The sequence below is a fragment of the Piliocolobus tephrosceles genome, chromosome 1 (assembly GCF_002776525.5).
Source record: "Piliocolobus tephrosceles isolate RC106 chromosome 1, ASM277652v3, whole genome shotgun sequence".
Taxonomy (NCBI): domain Eukaryota; kingdom Metazoa; phylum Chordata; class Mammalia; order Primates; family Cercopithecidae; genus Piliocolobus; species Piliocolobus tephrosceles.
In genome coordinates this window covers 162,202,123-162,218,782 of record NC_045434.1, presented here as the reverse complement: position 1 = coordinate 162,218,782, position 16,660 = coordinate 162,202,123, and the positions used below count along the sequence as shown (strand labels likewise).

The following is a 16,660-nucleotide window of genomic DNA, read 5'->3' as shown; positions in this document are numbered from 1 at the left end:
TCATTCATGTAAGAAACATTTAAGTGTTTACTATATGCTGGGCACTATAGGAAAGAATCTTTCCTTCATAGAGTGTGCATTCTGGTGGTGAGAACAAAGAGACGCGTCAAAGAATGTCAGGTAGTGATAAGCGCTATAAACCACAGCTAAAACCAATGATTAGGGGATGGAAAGTAATGATAGTTGCCATTTTAGATAGAGAATTCACCAATGACCTCTTTAAAAAGTGACATTTAAATAAAATCCTGAACGGAGGAGAAACAAGAGAGCAAGCTGTGAAAATATATGGGTAAAGAGCATTGGAGGAAAATTTTACAGCAAAGGTAAAGACCATGAGGTAGGAGTGATTGGTGCACCAAGCAATAACTGAGAGCAGAGCCTGAGTGAGGCAGAATGACAAGGGAAGAGAAATGGGTGAAGTGTTCACAGGGCTAAAAGGCCCCATGGGCCACACGATCTGACTGAAGCTTATTTCTGTGTGTGTGTGTTTGTGTGTGTGTGTGCTTTTCAGCATTCATTTTTTTTCCCCCCTCTGGTGATTCCCTCCTTCATTATCCCCTTCTGAAGATAGCAACTATGTTTTGCTTTGTGGTAACTGCTCCTACCCCATCCCAGTGCACTATGGTTTGGTTGGATTGACTTTCCAGTTCCAAGTCCAAGCTTGATCTCTGATTAGTTTAAGCCTATCATGGTATCCTAATCACAGTCTTGGTTCAATGATGGACATAAAATTCAATCTGAGCCTCTATATGAGAAGAAATACATGCTACAGTTTCTTAGATAGTAAAGTTCTCTCCTTCTTGGGAGAACACCTATCCAAAGAGCATGCTGTGAGGATGTGATGGCCATAGCTACCATAGCTATTTTGCTATTGCAGAATGTCCAGGTAGTTGAGGGACTACTGTATAGAGCCTGAAGATGATGCCAACAGCAGGTAAGGCAGATCAGAGAGTCAGAAAGAAGGCAGATCCTTGATTTTGATATTTGAATGACTAGATCAAACCGTTCTTGAAGTCCTTGCTGCTGCCAGAATTTTCAGCTAAATAAACCAAAATCTTTATATTGTCTAAGCCAATTGCGTTTGCTTTTCTGTCCCTTCAAAAGATGTAGTTCTAATTAGTAACTAGTATGAGTATTTTTTTTTCTTAGCAAAAGGGAGGCCAACCCTTCACCATTTTTCTGTTTTCTTGAATGATAGATAGGTATTCAAGAAATGTTTGAGGGTTGTCAATGAGCCTCTTATGCTACTTCTCATTTCCTTTGAATCTTCCCTTGTCAGCAGTCATACTGGAACTCTGCTGTTTGCTTTCTGCATGATCTTCTTCCTCTCTCTCATTCACAGGCTCCACAGTGAAGAGATTCAAATTTGAGCTCATACTTCATTTTTGTGAAATACTATTTTAGACATTAGACCTTATCATGTTTAGAGGGCCTAACCTCTTTTTATATTTGTCTTAATGAGAGTTCATCATATTTCTTAGATCTGTGGCTTAAAGTCTTTTACACTTTTGGAAGATTCTCAGTCATAATTGCTTCAACTTCATCTTTATTCTCTCTCTCCTATTTTTCTTTGACTTCAGTTACATGTATGTTAGATGTTGTCACCATTTCCTATGCGTCTCTTGCATACTTTTTCTTTGACAGGGTCTCACTCTTTTGCACAAGCTGGAGTGTAGTGGCATAAGCAGAGCTCACTGCAGCCTCGACCTCATGGGCACAAGTGATCTTCCCACCTCTGCCTCCCAAGTAGCTGGGACTGCAGGCATGCACTTCTATGCCTGGCTAATTTCTTTATTATTTGTAGAGACAGGGTTTTACCTTGTTGCTCAGGCTGGTCTCAAATTCCAGGGCTCAAGTGATCCTCCCACTTTGGCATCCCAGAGTGTTAGGACTATGGGTGTGAGCCACTATACCCAGATTCTTACATACTTTTAAATGTATTACATCCTAATTTTTCATCCATGCTTCAATCTGGATATTTTCTATTGAACTATATTACAGTTCACTAGTCCTCTCATCAGTGATGTCTAATCTGTTAAACCCATCTATTGAGCTTTTAAATATTAATTTTTATAAATTTAAGTCCAGATATTCCATTTGATTCCTTTTATAGATTCTAATTCTTTGCTGAAAATTCCCCATCTTGTCATTCATTTTCTTGAGCATATTAATTACAGTTATTTCAAATTCTATGTCCTGTTTTACATCATCCATGGCAATTTTTAATTGAAGCTGGACATACTATATGAAAAACTTAAGAGATTTTTGTATGATACCTCCTTTCACAGAGAACTTTTTCCCCCTACTGTCTGGTAGTTCAATTTGAATTCCAGGTAAGAGTCTTCGAACAAATATTCTTTTGTATGTTAGCTAATCTTCTAGTTGTTCTTCCCAGGAGGTTTGGCTTGCTGGAAAGTAGTCTCTCCTTGTCATTAGTGTAAGTCACAGATATTAAGTATTTATGTGAAAATTATATGTACATTGAAAAACAAGTTCCCAGGATTTTTATGATTGCTAATGATATAAATTTTCTAATAAAGGCAGTATATATAAAATGAGTCATCTTAATTAGGTTCATATAGCATCTTTGAGTGCAGAGGGGTCCTAGGAAAGAGAAAATTCACAGTTCTACACACCCATAAGGAGTATCCTTCTGTATAATGCCCCTCCTTCACTTTCATAATATCTACCTGTGGAGCAAAAGAACAGACAGAAAAAATGGCTCACTCAGTGCTTAAGAGCATTTAATCATCATAGATCCAGCAGTACAGAAACGAGAAGAGACCAAGACTTATCAACTAAGTAGATAAGCAGTGAGCTATCACAACAGCAATGCAACAGCAACACTACCCCAACTCTGTGGTTCTGGAGAGTGACACATTGCCTATGAAAATTAGTGATGTGTTGCCTATTTTGTTTGTCAGACTCACAATCATCCTATAAGATCAATGGGGCAGGTTTGCATTTTTCTTTTACGTTTTGCCCGTTTTAGAGATGAGAAAAATGAATCAGAGAGAAATAAAATAAGTGTCCTAATATAAGGTAGCTATTTAGTTGTGTGAGACTTCAATTTATCTTTTTACATATTTTTCTGCTATTCCATATGCTATGGTATTAATTGTGTAGCCCCCCACCTCAAATTTATATGTTGAATCCCTAATCTCAAAATATGACTGTATTTGGAGACAGGGCCTTTAGAGAGGTGATGAAGTAAAAATGAAGCTGTTAGGGTGGGCTCTAATCCAATCTGACTGATGTCCTTATAAGAAGAGGAAATTTAGACCTATAGAGATACCAGGGATGCACACACACACACAGAGGAAAGCCATGTGAGGTCACTCAAGTATCCACCTAGCATCAGAAGAGCTACTGCTATAGTTTTTCAGCATTCTCAGCCCTACCCACGTGTGAAACCTCAGGTCAGGTGAACAGCCACGTGACATCACTTCAATGGTCTCCTCATTGAAAATGCGATGCTTTGTAAGAGATCCAAGTGCAGCCACCTTCTTAGAGCCTTAAACTATGTTGCAGTCCAAGAATCAGCTGTATGGAATCCCCTCTGAAATCCTTCCTCTGGCTGCTTGGCATTTCCGTGGAGACCCTAGAACCATCTGTGTGGTGACACTAGCTATGAGATTCTGATAATAGTACCCCTTCTTCTATGTTCCCTCAACCTTAAGGTGGTAGCTGCTTTCTACAGTTACTAGTGTCTGGGTTACCTCCCTGTAGTGGATTGAATTGTGTCCTCAAAAATATGTTCAAGTCGTAATCACTGGTACCTGTGAATCTGAGCTTACTTGGAAACAAGATCTTTTCAGATGTAATCAAGTTAAGATGAAGTCATTCTAGATTAGGGCAGGCCCTACTTAGAATGACTGGTGTCTTTATAAGATAAAGAAGAGGAACACTTGGATACAGAGACACACAGAAGGCAGAAAGGAGAAGGCCTTGTGAAAACAAAGGCAGAGACTGGAGTTACACAATAAGAAGCCAAAGGAGGCCTGGGGCTACTACAAGCTGAAACTGGCAAGAAAGAACTCTTCTCTAGAGTGTTCAGAGAAAGCCTGGCCACGTGTACACCTTGATTTTATATTTCCAGCCTCCAGAACCGTGAGAGAATAAACTACTATTGGTTTAAGCCACCAAGGTTGTGGTATTTTGTATGGCAGACCTGGGAAATGAATATACTCACCATATTCTTTTTTATCCTTCAGCCTTTGGATATTTACATAACCAATCCCCTTTAGTAAATTTTCTCTGCTTGAAATACCTAGTAAGATTTCTTAGGTTTTTCCACTTGGATATAGATTGATATATTTAATCCCGGACACACACACACACACACACACACACACACACACACACACATTTAGTACTTTGGATTTTGATCCAAAGGGCAATCAGTAAATGGTTGATGGATGTAGTAAATAGAAAAACTACAACAGCAGTTTAATATCAATGCATATTTTTTCACCTGTCATATTTAAAACTTGCTAATTGCTAAATATTTTCCCCAATGCATCGTTACAATTTTCACTTAATAATATGTCTTGGAAATCTTCCTGTAGCAACCCAGCCATGTTATTTTACAACTGCATCATTTTATCAATTGGTTATATTGTAATTTAATTAAATAGTCCACAAAGGATCTTTCTGTTATTTCTGTTTTTAAAAATGTTTACAAAAAAAGCTACACTAAACATATATATACTCTCACATTTTTTTTTTTTGTTGAGACATTAGTAGAATAAATACCCAGCTATGAGCTTCTTTGATCTAAGCAACTGTGCATTTGAAATTCTAAAAAATAATACTAACGTCTGTAAATGTACTGCATTCATCTTTAAGGGCTACCATTAGAGAATGTCTCATGATAAAATAAAACTTGGAGAGTTGTGCCTTTTATGATCTAACTGGCCTAAAAGAATAGCCATTAACGTGATTCTCACTCCCATTTTTCCTTCACTGGGGAGCTATTTACATTTCTGAGAGAAATGAGATGAAACCCAACAAGCAAACCACTCAAGCTAGGCAGCATAGTCAACAATAGCTGTGAAAAATGGAAGGTCTCTCTGGAGCAAAAAATAATGGAACTCACCTGTAGGCAAATCAGATAACAAATCAGAAGAAGCTGTGCTCAGCATCTCAACAAAATTCTGCCATCTGTGCAAGAAAAGGAAACAAAAACTGGTGATCAATATGATTGCCCTGAAAGAATGTCCAGTGAAGCTCTGTTTATATTGGTAGTGATACTGAATAAGCTTTTTGATACTTCTATCATTTAGGGTCCAATGTAGGAAACAGAAACTACTTTATATATGTCTATTAAAAAGGGCTTTGATATAGGGAATTACTGCAAAGCCATTAGAACAGAAGTTGGAGTGTGCTGCTAAGTTTAGGGTCAGACCTCAGCAGATATGGTCCAGAGATCAGGGAACACCAGGAAAATCTGGCTGATGTCTCAGTTGCCCCTAGCTATGAAGTTGTCATTAGGCAGTACAAACTGCTTTCTGGCCACTGGAAAAACAAACACTTGCCAGTTTCTGGAGTTGTTACTGCTGTATAGATATAAACAAACAAACAAACAAACAAACAAGCAGTCTCCGTGCCACTGGCCTCTCATCACTGCTTCTGACTTTCAAATTTCATGAAATTGCATCTCACTGATAGATCTTAAAACAGTTCTAGAACTTTGTGTCAAGAGGGTTTCAGAAAAGTTCTTTTTAGCCTTCACAAGTATGGAAAGCATTACAACACAGAAAAAAACAAATATGAGTGCTGAGTGCAAGAACACAATAGTCAGTGAATTCCCAAATGGAAATTACATTGAGTAATATGTCTGCAAGTGACAACCAGGTAATTTAAAGCTTAAAAAGTACTTTAGCAAAGCTTTGACATTGAAAACTACTTATATTTGCTTGCCCAGCATCCATTCTCCATTTATATATAAATATGCTCTTCTCTGGGGTGACAGCTACTGGTTTCCTTTTGGATACCGTGGAGACAGGACTACAGTATGGTCAAAGTCCCATACCCTGCCCTAGCCAACATTGTGATCTCAATCTATTTATCCCTTCCTCTCTTCTTCCCTCCCTTGCCTCTTCTCTCTCTCCCACTGTCTCTGCCTCTATCTCTGCCTTAATGTTTGGTTCTAGTCCTTCCTGAAGTTTTATTTTTCTCCGATTTTGTGTTAATTCATAACCTTTGAAAATATTTCTTTTTGCTTGTTAGCAAAAGACAGTTTCTGTTGCTAGCAACCAAACATCAACTAAGTATCTTTATCTTTCTCCATCTTGTCCATTAGAAGAAGTCAAGTAAAAATGAAGAGCAAGTTGGGAAATATATAGGCTTGGTTTTTAAAGAAAAGTTCTAATGTCATATGACTTTATTTTCTTTAAATAAAATGATGAGTTAAATAGGTAACTAGTTTATTTTTCTTAGACTTCATGAAGACTTTCCTATATATGACATAATGTTTAGAGAAATTATTTGGTCAGGATAAGTATGATATTGGGCTTTGAACATGTGGCCTCCAGAGTTTCATGCCACTTTGGGCACATGAATAGACAGATAAGGGATGGATATGCAGGACTGCCAGTCAGATAAGCTTATGACTATATCAGATGCTGCAGGTCTAGGCAGATAAGAGAAAGTTGAACAAGAAGTAGCAAGCACTGTTAAGGAATATTAATAATTATATAAAGATCTGATATTAGCACAGATCTGCAAATAAACTGCAGTAGAAGCATCTCCTATCTTCTACACTTCTTGCAATTTCTTTCCAGACTATTTTAAGTCCAGGTTTATGGCTGCAGCACCTTCTGACCCTTTGATTAAAAAAAAAAAAAAACCCATAAAACAGCAACAACAACGACAACAACAACGAAAACCTAGATCCATTAATGTTTACACATTACACAACATGTATTTTTTCAGAGATGTTAGGAGTTATCAGGTAGTGTTCAGATATCAGGTATGATACGAGATAAGGCCTTTGCATAAAATGACACCAGAAAATTTCCTGCCCGTTCTTGATTATATGCTGACAGCAGGGGAAGCAGATTGAGGGAAAATTTTTTAACGATTGAATTTGGATATTGCCTGATTTGAATGGTATAGGACTTACATGACCAATACAATTTTTAAGATCCTTCTAACAAAATATTTCTTTTCTCCCACATTCTTTACATTACCCCAAGACCTTCAAAGTGCTGTTCACAACTTAAATTTGGGAGTGGGCTCTAGTTGCCATAACAGGCACTATAATTCTAATAATAAAAGTAGGTACCAAACCTCCAATGTCAAGCCAGACAGGTCAGGACTGGAGGACAAGTTCTGTGAGCCTGATTCTAGATTCAGGCAGACCTGATTTCGAACCCCACTTTAACTGAGTTTTTCAAGTTAAAATGGCATGAAGTGAATATTCTGAGTACTTTTTGTGCATTATCTCATTTAATTGAGACAACCATCTTATGGGGCATGTAAGTGACTTGCCCAAGGGCACATGGATCAATGGGACAGCCAGGATTTATGCCCTGACTCCAAATCTATCTGAACATAATGTAACTTCAATTATATTTTTGTGATCTCTGCAGTTCCATGGACACGGCTGTAGTGTCTTCTGACATTTATTATTGCAGAAGTCTGATGTCAGTCTGATTTTTGGTCATTTATAATTAATTTTTTCTTTATTTGCTTTGGTTTAGTTTTATTGGGTTTTTGGCCTGGATCCCTGAATAATTGCCTTTGCCTTTATAATATAAAAGTTTTGTTGGAATGATGTGCATACATTTTTTCTTAATTGAGCTTATGTCACACTGAGTCCCTTCAATCTCTATAGCTGTACCAGCTCTGCACAGTTTCTTCAGTTGGGACTTCCATTTTTCTTTCTTTTTCCATTCTTTCTAGTTTCCTTTTTCACAATACCAAGGCCTCTGAGGTTGAATCTCTATTCTTCTTCTTTTATATCTACTATCCTCATTTTCTTCTTTGCTATTTTCCTCTAGATTTTGTAAAAGCCTCTTAAATTTGACATTATCTTTTGATTCCTGGTTACCTCTTAATTCTGCTACGTAAATTTTAGTTTCATTGAAACCATCCATATTTACCAAAATTCTTTCTAGTTTCCTCTGTTCATGTTTTGTGCTTTTTGAGTTTCATTTTTGTGTCCTTTTAATCTCATTATGTTGATTACTTTCCAATTCATTTCAGTAGAGGACATGGCTTCTTATACTCTACAAAAAAATCAATGGTTTTCTAAATTTTTCTTAGAGTATATCAATTTAAAAGGTCTGTTGAGATTTGGAGCCTGCAGAATTGTGGCTCCCTTTCCATGTTTTGTAGTGTGTGTGTTTTTTTAAAATTAGGTCTTATGCTTCAAATGAGTATCTATTCGTGTTCAGTACAACCCAGCAGATGAGTTGCATTGATTTCCTTTGGCCTTGCTCACTGCTCACTAGACCTGAAGTCAACGGCAGATGACAACTTCCATCCACTCCTGGTGCCTCTCAGGCATACACCTGGTACACCTTGATAGGGCAGAGATAGGATCTTCTCGCTACATTTGTTGTATATCGCATACCCCATATTGGTATAGTGTGCAGTAAGCTATGTGCTCCTCATCATATACAACAGACAGTGATCTTCCTCTCTGTATAACCTCTACAACTTTATTATCAGATATTACCTTCATCAGATGCAAGCACCATAGTCATATTTTCCCTTTCCCACCTCGCTTACTTCAACTTTCTGCTGTCATTCTTGACAGTTGAGCTCTCCAAATAGGCACAGAAGAGTTGTGTGTGATTAAGTATACATGTGTGTATCCTTGGGCAGGGGAGGGAGGGAAAGGAGACGTGGGAACCATAGTGCTCAGGCTGCACAAGAAAACAGCACTTGTGTAATTTTCTTGTTGGTCAAGACTTGGGTCCCCAAATCAAGGGGAAGATTGTGGTGAAGGGATAAAGTATTTTTTGTTTTCTGCACTTCTTATAGGTGGATAGGGCACAGCGTGGGGCATGCAACTCATTTATTTTCCCACATTCCATTTATTTATAGTTAGTGAAGATTTTTTTTGGTACATTCTGACACTAGAGTCCCTATTAGTCAGTTTTTGCTACTCATATGTTGTTTGTCTCTTTCCTTCTTTACAGAAATTTTAGTTAGGGGTTGTTAGGCAGATGTTATTTTATACAAAAACCCTCATATGTTAAAAAACCAAACAAACCTAAATGCACTAAACACACAAAATGTAGGCTATTTTACTGAAACATCCTTGTAATACTGATGAAGGTAGTTTCAGCTGGCATGCTGTTCTATGAGGGTTATGAAGGCTTAAGTCAAAAGGTTTGCCAGTGTTCACCTCCTAAGCCCATTACCTTTTTGCCTCCTGAAATATATGTTCCAGCCATAATGAACAGTATGTAGTACTCCAAACTTATTTTTGCTTGGCTTTTGTCTCAGCACATACTGCTCCTTATCTCTGAAATACTCTTCCCTGTCCCTTACCTGGTTAGCTCCTACAAATCCCACCAAGCTCAGCTGAGACATAGTATAGAATATTGATAAAGAGTCAGCTCTGTTCAGACTGCCAGGATCAGAAATTAAGTCCCATGATTTGAAGAATTGCCTTCAGAATCCTGTAATCCTCTACTTCAGTCAAGGGAAACAAAATATGCCAGAAGGAGGAGTCAGACAGGAGGATTACCGAAGAGGCCTTTAGCCTTTAGGGACTATGTTAGTTTGCTGGGGTTGTGTTATGGTCTAAATGTTTATATCTCCCCCACATTCGTGTACTGAAATCCTCACTCCCACGATATTGGGAGCTATGGTCTTAGGGAAGTGATTAGGCCATGGGGGGCAGAGCCCTCATGCATGGGATTAGTGTTCTTATAAAGGAGGCCTAAGAGAGACCCTTTTCTGCTTTCACCATAGGAGGTCACAGTGAAAAAAATATCTGTCTCTAAAGAAGTGGACCCTCATCAAACACTAAATCTGCTTGTGTCTTGATCTTGGACTTCCTGACCTCCAGAAATCTGAGAAATAAATTTCTGTTGTTTATAAACCACCAAGTCAATAATATTTTGTTATGGCAGTCCAAATGGTCTCAGACAGGCTGCCATAACAAAATACCACAGATCATATGGCTTAAACAACAGAAACTTATTTTCTCACAGTTCTGGAGGCTAGAAGTCCAAGATCAAGGTGTCAGTAGGTTTAGTTTCTTCCAAGGCCTCTCTCCTTGGCTTGCAGATGGCCACTTTCTTGCTGTGTTCTCTGTGCATGGTCTTTCCTCTGTGCATGTACATCTCTGGTGTCTCTTTGTGTCTCCAAATGTCCACTTCCTATAAGGACACCCTTCAGATTGGATTAGAACCCAAACTAACAGTCTCATTTCAACTCAGTTATCACTTCTTTATTTTTTGTTTTTGGGGGATGGAGTCTCACTTTGTCACCCAGGCTGGAGTGCAGTGGTACAATCTCAGCTCACTACAAACTCTGCCTCCTAGGTTCAAACGATTCTCATGCCTCAGCCTCCAGAGTAGCTGGGACTGCAGGCACGTGCTACCATGCCAGCTAATTTTTGTATTTTTAGTAGAGGCAGGGTTTTCCCAGGTTGACCAGGCTGGTGTTGAACTCCTTAACTCAAGTGATCTGCTCACCTCCGCCTCCCAAAGTGTTGGGATTACAGGCATAAACCACCGTAACCAGCCTATCACTTCTTTAAAAGGCCCTCCAAATATAGCCATATTCTGAAGTACTAGGGATTAACACTTCAATATGTGAACTTTGGAGGGATACAATTCAGCCTTTAACAGCCCTAACAGAAGGAAGAGTCAAAGAAGCCTAACTTTAGAGAGTTAGCCAAGCCAAGGAGAGAGGTCTTCAAAGAAACTAAACCTACTGACACCTTGATCTTGGACTTCTAGCCTCCACAACTGTAAAAAATAAATTTCTGTTGTTTAAGCCATGTGATCTGGTAAGGAAATGTTGCTTCCAAGCTCTGGGCTTCTTTGGATAATACCTGCCCCTGGAGCTTAAATGTTTCCCTCTTTGGTATTCATACCTTACATTCCTCCTGGGTCCTGGAGAAGAGGGCAAGAGATACTAAACTGAAATCCAGAACTCTGTTTAGCATCAGGCCCAAGGGTGAAGCCAGCTCTGGAACTTAGGCAGTTTGGCTAAAGCCTCTGTGCCTAGCCATTATCTTATAAACTGAGTTTCATAGGACTTGTAGAAGACCCAGTGTAGTGTAGTGACCAAGAGCTGAGACTGAAGGTAGAGAGCCTACATTTGACTTAGCCTTATTGATGAATTCATTTATTACTTGTGTATTGGTTTTAGCCTCTCTGTGCCTCTGTGCCTCAGTTTCCTCACTTGAAAAATAATATACCTACTTCATGGTAAAGTTGCAATAATTAAAAGAGTTAATATTTATAAAGCACTTATTATTATTTTCTGGAAGAGAAAAGGCAGCAGGTCTGATTTCTAAGGCACAGCCAATGGGCAGATCTATACCATATCTCTAATAGCTTGCTACCTAACACTTTTCCTATTCCCTTTATAAGTAATTGCTGAATCAGACACCTCATGTTTCCTTCATCTTCTAAAATCCTCTGGTTGTTCCTGGGATTAGCAAAACCAGTCTTTTTCAACTTAATTGCACTCTCAATAATGGGCCAGATGTGTATGATAAGTCCTACTTGTGGCTGTGTCAATTGCTCCCCTCTATTCATGAAGCTTCCATAGCAGCTTTATTATTTATCCCTTCCCCCAACACAATTTGGCTCATGTGCGTGTGTTTTAAACTGGTTTGAGGCATTTAATTTTGCCAATACAATTTTAGAGTATTAGTTTGCCTCCTGTTCTCTCTCTGCCCTCCTTAATTACCATTTAATGCAAAGTCACATAGAAACATTAAATGCTAATTCTGATTTACATGTTCCTGGCCAAGAACACAGATAATAATTTCCATCCAACACAACCTGAACTCATTTTACATAAGGGTGATTCAGAGTAGAGATTTGAAATCGTAATCAAGTCTTTCTCAAAATCGCCTTATCCTGGCAGTCATTCACTAATGTCTCTGCTAATTGGTAGGCAAATGGCAAAAAAACAAATCTCCATGTTAAAACAACAACAACAACAACTTTGTAACAGGGTTTGTGAAATTGCTCCTCTCGTCAACTCTTACAACATGACAGTTTAAGGAGGAAACACAACTCATTTTATTTGGTTAGATGGAGCTAATCCCACATCACCATAATCCCTCCTGATGTTTTATTGATTCTAAAGGACATTTAGTCAGGAAGCAGCTCAGCACTAGAATCCTGCTAATTAGCAAGCAGCCACATTCCAAATGGGTTCCCAATTGAACAGCAGATTAATGGACAATATGTACTAAAATAATGATTCGTGCATTCAGCTTCTAAAATGTGTGTCTAAATTGCATCTTTAATCTCTTAAGGATATAGGTTTGCATACAAAGCCCCTAACAAAATGGATTTAATTCAACAAAAGAAGCTTTAGCCAATGACTGTTAAGGGATGAAACAGGTTTATTTCTTATAAATGCAATTCTTTTTTAGTTCTTATGGTTTTGATATCCTTGAACATTTAAAAGACAAAGACATGTGAGTAAAGAAATCAGTGTCCTTCTCTGATCTGCACAAAAACAGTGAGAAACTGAGAGTGTTGATAGGATGATAAGTAGCCTAACCTTATTTGCTCCCCATTTTCTCTTGGTCTCATATTCCTAATTCTTGGAATCTTGGTTCTGGATCTCAATTTTTAACAAACATCTATTGGGTCTCTACTATGTATAGGTATAATGTGAGCTTTGATACTTGCTTTTTCTTCCTTTAGATTAGTGCCTTTTTGGTATTAATTTTAGCCTTGCGATTTTCTACTCAGCTCTTAGCTCAGTTTTCTGTGTTTCCAGCTTAGCCACACCCCTCTCATTCATCCAGCCACCCCCAAGGTTTTAAAGAAGGCAGCTTTTGGACTCTCATGTCCAAAGCTGGCACAGTGGAAATTCATTGACTAAGCTCAGTATCATAACCTCATTATTCATATGTTCATTGATTGATGTGCCTCATAACCTTTACCCTTCATTTTCCTGTATTGCTCCATGTGATATGCCATATATTCTAACTTAGGTATTATTTATCTTTCCCATTAGAATATCAGTTTCATGAGGAAAGGGGCTTTGTTTTTTTTCATATCTATATTCCTAGTGTGTAAGAGTAGTGCTTGATATGTAGTAGGTACCCAGTAAATGCTTGCTAAATAAATGAATAAGTAAATTTCTCAAACATTTACTGTGTACCTAGCATGTGGCAATGATATGGTTTGGCTTTGTGTCCCCATCCAAATCTAATGTCAAAGTGTATTCTCCATATGTTGAAGGAGGGGCCTGGTGGCAGGTGATTGGATCATGGGGGCAGACTTCCCCCATGCTGTTCTCGTGATAGTTTTCACAAGATCTGATAGTTTAAAAGTGTGGCACATCCCCCTTCACTGTCTCTCTCTCTCTCCTGCTTTGCCATGGTAAGGTATGCTTGCTCTCCCTTTGCCTTTTGCCTTGATTGTTAAGTTTCCTGTGGCCTCTCAGCCATCCTTCCTGTTAAGCCTGTAAATCTGTAAGTCAATTAAACCTCTTTTCTTCATAAATTACCCAGTCTCAGGTAGTTCCTTACAGCAATGTAAAAACAGACTGATACAGAAAATTGGTACCAGGACAGTGGGGCACTGCTATAAAGATACATGAAAATGTGGAAGTGACTTCCGAACTGGATAATGGGCAAAGGTTGAAACATTTTGGAGGGCTCAGAAGAAGACAGGAAGATGTGGTAAAAAAATTTGAAACTTCCTAGAGACTTGTTGAACGGTTTTGATCAAAATGCTGACAGTGATATGGACAATGATGTCCAGGCTGAGGTGGTCTCAAATGAGAATGAGGAACTTTGTGGGAAATGGAGTAAAGGTCACTCTTTCTATGCTTTAGCAAAGAGACTGGCAATATTTTGCCCCTGCCTTAGAGATCTGTGGAACTTTGAACTTGAGAGAGGTGATTTAGGGTATCTGGCAGAAGAAATTTCTAATCAGCAAAGCATTCAAGATGTGACCTGATTGTGTCTAAAAATGTACAGTCGTAAGCATTTACAAAGAGATGGTCTAAAATTGCAATTTATGTTTAAAAGGGAAGCAGAGCAAAAAAGTTTGGAAAATTTGTAGCCTATGAGGTAGAAAGGAAAAACACATTTTCTGGGGAGAAAGTCAAGCTGGCTGCAGAAATTTGCATAAGTGATGAGGAGCTATATATTAATAGCCAAGACAATGGGAAAAATGTCTCCAGGTCATTTCAGAGATCTTGGCAGCCCCTCCCATAACAGGCCTGGAGGCCTGGGAGGGAAAATTAGTCTCGTGGACTGGGTCCAGGGCCCCACTGCTCTGTGCAGCCTCAGGATGTGGTGCCCTGCATCCCAGTTGCTCCTGCTCTAGCTGTGGCTGAAAGGGACCAAGGCACAGCTCAAGCCATGGCTTCAGAGGCTGCGAGCCCCAAGCCTTTGTAGCTTCCATGGAGTGTTGGGCCTGTGGATGTGCAGAAGGCAAGAGTTTGGGAGCCTTTGCCTAGATTTCAGAGGATGTATGGAAATGCCTGGATGTTCAGGCAGAAGTCTGCTGAAGGGGTGGAGCCATAATGGAGAACCTCCACTAGGGCAGTGCAGTGGGGAAATGTGGTACTGGAGCTCCTGTACAGAGTCCCTACTAGGGCACTGCCTAGTGGAGTTGTAAAAAGAGGGTGTACAGTCCTCCAGACCCCAGCATGGTAAATCCACTGACAACTTTCAACCATGTATCTGGAAAAGCCACAAGCATTCAATGCAAGCCTGTGAAAGCAGCCAAAGGAGCTGTACCCTGAAGAACCACAGGGGCAGAGCTGCCCAAATGCTTAGGAACCCACCCCTTGCATCAGTGTGCTCTGGATGTGAGACATAGAGTCAAAAGAAATTATTTTGGAGCTTTAAGATTTAATGACTGTCCTGCTGGGTTTTGGACTTGAATGGGTACTGTAGCTCCTTTGTTTTGGCCCATTTCTTCCTTTTGGAATGGGAGCATTTACCCAATGCCTATATCCCCACTGTATCTTGGAAGTAACTGACTTGTTTTTGATTTTACAGGCTCATAGGTAGAAGGGATTTGCCTTGTCTCAGATGAGACTTTGGACTTGGACTTTTGCATTAATGCTGGAATGAGTTAAGACTGGGGGACTGTTGGGAAGGCATGATTGGTTTCGAAATGTAAAAAGAACATGAGAATTGGGAGGACCTGGGGGCAGAATGATATTGTTTGACTCTGTGTCCCCACCCAAATCTCACGTCAAATTGTAATCCCCATGTACTGAAGGAAGGGCCTGGTGGGAGGTGACTGGTTCATGAAGGCGAATTTCCCCCATGCTGTTCTCATGATGGTGAGTGAGTTCTCCTGAGGTTTGATGGTTTAAAACTGCACATGTACCCTAGAACTTAAAGTATAATTAAAAAATCAAAACAAAACAAAACAAAAAAAACCTGTGGTACTTCCCTCCTTTCTGTCTCTCTTTCTCTCTCTCCTGATTTGCCATGGTAAGACGTGTTTGCTTCCCCTTTGCCTTTCACTGTAATTGTAAGTTTCCTGAGGCCTCCCATCCATTCTTACTGTACAGCCTACAGAACTATGAGTCAGTTAAACTTCTTTTCTTCAGAAATTACTCAGTCTCATGTAGTTCCTTATAGCACTGTAAGAACAGACTAATACAGCCAAGTACTAGGCTAGATGTTGGAAATATAGTGTGAGGAAAATAGTCAGGCCCCTTGCTAGCATGGAGATCACTATGTAGACTTTAAACTAACATAACACAAATACACACATAATTACAAATAGTGATAAGTGTTAGCAAATAAAATGACTGGGTGCCATGAGAGAGTACAGCACAAAGGACCTGATTTTGATGAGTTGGGTAAGGAAGGCCTTCTTCAAGTTGCTCATGAAATAGGGACTGAGAAGAATTTATGTATCTGCATCCCTGAGAATATTTTGAGGGATCACCCCTCTAATTCAGTTCAAGTCAGTGTATCCCCAACCCCCAATTCAGTTCAAGTCAATAAATATTTATTGAGAACTTACTATGTACCAGGCACTGCTCTAGACACTTTGGATACATCAGTGAATAAAACAAAGACCTTTTCTTCCCCGTGGCACTATCATCTACTGTCTGTCAGGGAGATACAGATAATAACTATACAGATGAAAAATCAGCAAATTACCTAATTCATTAGAGGTTGATAAGTGTATAAAAGAAAACAAAAGGAGACTAGCTTAAGGGGAACAAAGGATGGGGACCACAGCTTTAAATAGGGTGGTTAGTATAGGTCTCATTGACAAGGAGATATTTGAGCAAAAGCTTGAAGAAGGTGAGGGAGTTAGCATAAGGGTATCTGTGGGAAGAGCTTTCAAAGTAGAGGGAACATTCAAAGGATAGGTGCTAAGCTGAAGTCTGCATGGTGTGTTTGAGGAAGAAAAGAGGCATGGTGTAACTGGAACAGATTAGGGAAAGGAAATTTTAGATGGAGCCAGAGAAGTGATGGGGGAGCAGCTCGTGTAGAGGACTTTGATTTTTT

The 16,660-nt window shown here is 39.2% G+C and overlaps 1 protein-coding gene across 1 annotated transcript in view; it reads right to left on the bottom strand.

Annotated features, from left to right (window-relative positions):
- The window catches only part of C1H1orf87 (chromosome 1 C1orf87 homolog), a 78,219-nt gene that overhangs the window by 14,165 nt on the left and 47,394 nt on the right, over positions 1 to 16,660 (bottom strand). Inside the window, exon 8 of the mRNA XM_023186692.1 lies at positions 5,099 to 5,163. Coding sequence (XP_023042460.1) covers positions 5,099 to 5,163 — 65 coding nt within the window. The remainder of the gene's footprint in view (positions 1 to 5,098; positions 5,164 to 16,660) is intronic.